The following is a 6,000-nucleotide window of genomic DNA, read 5'->3' on the forward strand; positions in this document are numbered from 1 at the left end:
GAAACAAAAATGTGCAACCCGAAGGTATAAACGTTTCAGTGCCAAGACGCTTGACAGAGAAAACTGTGAATCCTAAAATGTTTTACTCCTCATCCTGTTTTATTTATTTTTTGTATCACAAGCAGCTCCCTTTATTTCAGGAGACAAATATGCCCCCTAGTGTTCAAATTCTGTAAAATGTTTGTTTTTGAAAGCACAGAACATAAACTCTTAGTTCAAAAAAGTAGTTTTTCACATTTCTCAGGTGAAGAAAGCAGTTGGTCTTACTTCCTGAATTAATTTAGCAAAATATTTCCTCCATGACGCAGAATTATAACCAGGTGAGTAAATGAGATATTTAAAGCGTAGTATTAAATAGGAATTATGAAAAAGGTGGCAGGTCATCCCCTATTGCCCCTACTCCTTCTGTCATTTTCTGCTATTGTAAAGAAATAATGTAAGTCAAAGTATTTTTTTATGTAGTCACATGAATGGTAAACTTATATAGCTCAGAATAACAGAACTATTTTTTGCTTCTCATTGAGAGAATAAAATATTACATAATTGCTTAGACACAGGCTGTAGTGAAATCTAAAGTGCTCCTGAAGTATATAGACAGGGATTGGTGCACATGGTTCAGACATGTCGTGAATTGGGTTCTATGGTACATGAGCCGAGCGTAACAAGGGGAAAATCACAAGCCCATACTGAGGTATGCCATCTCAAAATATATTTTACATAAAAAAATAAGTTGTATATGTTTCAAATAATATCCTTAGGCTTTATGTTTTTGGTAACACAAACAACAGTGCTCTCAGGAGCTTTGTTAGAAGCATTTTATCATCTGGTGGAGGAGAACCAATCTCACAGGATAGTTCTGAGACAGGACAACCTGCTACAACAGCATTCTAGGACAGACATTACAGCATGTCACGGATGTCAACACAACAGTAGGACAGGAGCATGGAAGGGGGCTCAGTACATGCACCATGAATATTTTATGTCTCTAAATATGATACTCCATCTAACACCTCTACTCTTCCTTCACTTTGGGGAAGTGTAAGCCGCTACTTTAAAGAACTGTAATCAATAGCAAAATTCCTTCTTGCTTACAGATTCTGTGAGTTTTTCTAGAAGAAATTTTGTGATTTTCCTTTATTTCATTTAGTTGAAAAGTTTCAATAAAGACAGCTGAAGATAAGCAGTTTACAGCCTTACACGTGCAAATAACACGCTGCTTCTATAGACACTCCAGTATCAGTGCAGCCTATTTCACTGTACCAAATACAGTTACCACATATTTTTTTTTTTTGGAGAGATTTTCACTGTAGGGCGCGTGCGCTTGCCAGACAGAGAGAGAGAGACATAGAGACAGAAAGCGAGAAATCGCCCCCCAGGGGGGATGGTCACGCCGCAATCCCTTCTCCTCCATTCTCCTCTCGGGATCTTGGGCACGCACACACGCGCGCCCGGCGTGAGTTTTAAGCCACCGGGTCCGGGACTCAAACCTCAGCCATTCCACCAAGTGCTGGTCCCTTTTTTTTTTTTTTGGAGAGATTTTCCCTGTAGGGCGCGTGCGCTTGCCAGACAGAGAGAGAGAGACATAGAGACAGAAAGCGAGAAATCGCCCCCCAGGGGGGATGGTCACGCCGCAATCCCTTCTCCTCCATTCTCCTCTCGGGATCTTGGGCACGCACACACGCGCGCCCGGCGTGAGTTTTAAGCCACCGGGTCCGGGACTCAAACCTCAGCCATTCCACCAAGTGCTGGTCCCTTTTTTTTTTTTTTGGAGAGATTTTCCCTGTAGGGCGCGTGCGCTTGCCAGACAGAGAGAGAGAGACATAGAGACAGAAAGCGAGAAATCGCCCCCCAGGGGGGATGGTCACGCCGCAATCCCTTCTCCTCCATTCTCCTCTCGGGATCTTGGGCACGCACACACGCGCGCCCGGCGTGAGTTTTAAGCCACCGGGTCCGGGACTCAAACCTCAGCCATTCCACCAAGTGCTGGTCCCTTTTTTTTTTTTTTTTTTAAAGTTAATTTAATTAACTACAGCTAACATTTCAGTTCCTAGTTTGCACTAGCTACCTTTCCAGAATATAGTAGCTCCATGTGGCTGCTGACTGTGGTACTGGACAGCATAGTGTGGAGCCTCTCCATCATCACAGGAAACCCTACTGGACACCACTGATTGGATCACCAGTTCTTACCGCAAATGACAGTAGCTATAGAAGACATTAAAGTTTCCTGTGCCCATTTTGCCATAGTTGCAGATTTTTTTCTACTTCTGATAAAACGTTGAGTCCACTTATTGTCTTGCTCCTAAAAGTCAAATACCAAAATATAATCCTGTGTAGTCAAAGGCTGTGTGGATAGTTCACTGACGCTTGCTGTTACCGTTCATAATGTGCGACCTTCCATGATACCCTGTGATGAAATGGGGCGCATTCCCATTTGGGCATGGTCCTGGCAGGCTCCGTTCTGTCAGCCTTTGTCTATGATTCTTCTGTGATTTGGGTTTGATTTTGCGTTGCTTTGCTGTTTTGTCACCTTGATCAAGGCTAAAGGGGGAAAGTTCGTCAGACTGAGTCCGCTTTCCCTTTGGCCGTTTCCCCTTTTTTCACCCTCTACTTTCTCGTCCAACGTAGAGTCAATTCAAACCTGCAACTTAGCTTTCCTGTACTGAGATGAAACTTTGGGTATTGGGCGACTAACAAGTAGATCTTACTTGATGTGACCCATGTGACAAGGATTACCAATTCTCCTCCTCAGGTCCAGTGACTCTTTTTCCGGGTTTAATCATCCACTCTTACTCAATAACAGTGTGGTTTTTTGCTTTGAGCCCTGATGACTCTGGCCCAGACATCTGCCTGCTCAGCCATCGTCTCCCATGTTCTTCCCTGGGGAAGGACCTAATCCACCCTTCCCTCAGAACACACCTGACACTGCTTTTATGGGTTCTGCAGTTTGTCTCAGCTTGTGTAGAATTCACTTCCAGTTCTCTTTCTGCTACCTTTCTAAAAAGTTCCTGCACCCTGGAGCCAATCTCTTTCTCTTTATCCACCTCCTTATGTGAGACCCTTACGAACATGGTGGAAGGAATGCCTTTTGTGATTTCCTGGTCCTCACAGGCTTCCAATAAAACATTTGAAATATTTCCATGTCCACATTTACGTTTTAATTTAGAAACCATCTTTTTTTCCCCAACAAAAACTTTTTTCGGTTCATTCAGAAAGCATTGGCAAAATAAATTGCAGTTGCAGTTTCACATGTATCAAAAATAGAGGTGTTATGGGAACCAGCAGTTAGCGTAATGGCTATGTCGCTGGACGCCCACGTAGTCGACCACGGGTCCCGGCCCCCGGACCCGGTGGCTTAAAACTCACGCCAGGCACGTGTGCGTGCGTGCCCAAGGTCCCGAGAGGAGAATGGAGGAGAAGGGATTGCGGCGTGACCATCCCCCCTGGGGGGTAATTTCTCGCTTTCTGTCTCTCTGTCTCTGTCTGGCGAGTGCATGTGCCCTATAGTGAAAAAAAACCTCTCCAAAAAAATGTTTTAAAAGGGGTGTTATTTATAACAATAACTTACAGATATAAATTAATGATAAGCTTCAGTTTTATGGAAGATTGTAAACATTTTGCAGACTAGTCAGTCCTCTTTTTTAGGCAAAGTGCTCTTTTGATGACAGATACACACTATTGTAAACTATTTCAGACAATACCAAAAAAAGGTTTTGATTTGTTTTTCTCTTATAAACAAAAGTACATCATTTTTCATCCTTTTTTTTTTTTTTTTTTACTATAGAATCTATCTTTGTCTAGAAACTAGTACCATTTCGGAGCTCATAGCTCAAGGGATCTGGAACTGTGTTGTTCAAGATGGTGGCCACTAGCTACATATAGATATTCACATTTAAATAAGTTAAAATCAAATAACATTAAAAATTAGTTTCTTGGGGCCAGCAGGTGGTGTAATGGCTGTGTCACTGGATTCCCATGTAGTTGACTGCAATTCAAGTCCCAGATCTGGTGGCTTAAATTCACACCGGGCTCATGTGCGTGCATGCCCAAGATCCCAAGAGGAGAACAGAGGAGAAGGGATTGCGGCATGGCCATCCCCCCTTGGGGGGGGGTGATTTCTCGTCTCTTTGTCTCTCTTTCTGTCTGGCAAGTGCATGCGTCCTATAGCAAAAAAAAAAAAAAAAGAAAAAATCAGTTTTTTGTTTGCACCAACCATGTGTCATGAGCTCAGGAGTTTCATGTGGCTGGCAGGTTCTATATCAGACAGCACAGATATTGACAGGTCTGTCACTGGACAAAGTCCTATTGGATAGCACTACCGTAGGACTTTCTGTCCCAGTCTGTTCCCCAAGCATATGAGGTTAGATTGGCACAGTTATCAAAATAATTGTTTTTCGTTCCCCTCAAAATCATTTTTGAAGCCACTTTTTTCCAAATTCTCAAAAGCCTCACTGTTTATCATTTGTCATTTTCATCAAATTGAACAAGTTACCATGTAATAACATGTCCCTTCTCGCACTCGAAATGATTATGGAGTGAGATTGGAGTCACAAAGTGCAGCTCAGACTCTTAAGTGTTTTAAATGCTTTAATTAGAACTTCTCAGAACCAACTAGGAGTTATTTGGTTTTGTTTTCCTACACTATTAAACTGACATTTACGAAGCACTTTCTGTGTGTTCCCTAAATATATAGTTGTAGAGACTTAATATTTAATACTTCTAATACCCTACTAAGAGAGAAACTACTACAATTAAAACCATTTTGCAAGTGAAGAAACAAGTTGAGAGAGGTTAGGTAACCTCCCCTAGGTTATATAGCGAAGGCTGGTCTTATACTGAGTTAGGACGAGTTAGCCTCAGAGTAATTGTTCCAAGCACCTGCAAAACCTAAGTCTGGCTGGAAGAAGAAGCTGAGGGCCTGGGTAATTATCAGCCTCCTAAGTTTAGGGAGAGGATCAGACCAGTTGCTTTCCAGAGGAAATAGTAAACATTTCAGGATTAAGTTCATGATGTCTATATAAATTTGCTCTTTTTATACTTGTTATCTTTATGTTGTATAAGGTCAAAGTGCTGTAAATGATCATAAGAAATTTAAATTCACCGTTTCTGTTGACTTAGTGGTCTGTAAAAGAATCGTTGTGAAAATATGGATTCTTCTTTCCTTCTAGTACTCCCCCAGCATGACAATGAGTGTGTGATCCATTACCAAGTCTCCTCATGAAAACCACAGTGAGTCGGCCCTTCACAGAACTACTACGGAAGAAAATTACTCATCGCAGTGTACAGTTCAACAAAGGAATCTCAGTCACACCAAACCAACCTTTTGATTTCCTGCTCTCTCCCCTATTTTGTGAAGAAAGCGGGTCCAAACGTGATTCAAACAACTGTACGGAGTGGCATATTAGGATTGCCCTAAACTGAACTGCAAATAATTATCTGTGTATGTATATGTGTGGGAAAGAGAATGTATTGTATATGTGTATGTTATACGGACATATGCACATACATGCATTGACCCACAGGACATTGTAAAATATTATCACATGACATCTTAAGTAGAAATAAGTAGGGACTTTTATTCCATCCTTTTTTTTTTCACGTTTACATTTTAATTATTAAAAGTTGCTCCTGCCCCCTCCCTGAACTATTTTGTGCTGTGTATATCACTGCTTTATATAAGTTATTTTTTAAGGTGAACTCAGATGTTATGGTTTTGTAAATGTCTGCAATCATGGATAGGAATAAAATCGCTTATTTGAGAGCTTTCATTAAATTGCGTCTGATGCAAGTTATCCTGTGAATCACAAAGTATACTGTCTCAAAAAATAGAAGAGTGTGTCTTCATCTTTATGTCAAATATTTCTCAATTACCTTCAGTGAGAAGTATTTTTGTACTTTTTATTTGAGAAAAACACTTCAACAGAAGCTTAACTGGGGCCTCACACAGTATATTCTGCAATAACCGCTTTTAGTGGAGTTCTTGATTTGTCCGTCTTAGGTGAT

The 6,000-nt window shown here is 41.2% G+C and overlaps 1 protein-coding gene across 5 annotated transcripts in view; it reads left to right on the top strand.

Annotated features, from left to right (window-relative positions):
* SSBP2 (single stranded DNA binding protein 2) overlaps positions 1-5,415 on the top strand; it is a 334,115-nt gene extending 328,700 nt beyond the window's left edge. For all 5 annotated transcript variants that reach the window (XM_006143492.3, XM_006143490.3, XM_006143493.3 and 2 more), the window contains one exon: positions 5,166-5,415. In XM_006143492.3, the coding sequence (XP_006143554.1) occupies positions 5,166-5,195 (30 nt within the window). In that variant the 3' untranslated portion in view covers positions 5,196-5,415. The remainder of the gene's footprint in view (positions 1-5,165) is intronic.
* Positions 5,416-6,000: the final 585 nt, after the last annotated feature.

The sequence above is a fragment of the Tupaia chinensis genome, unplaced genomic scaffold (assembly GCF_000334495.1).
Source record: "Tupaia chinensis unplaced genomic scaffold, TupChi_1.0 Scaffold000099_1, whole genome shotgun sequence".
NCBI lineage: Eukaryota > Metazoa > Chordata > Mammalia > Scandentia > Tupaiidae > Tupaia > Tupaia belangeri.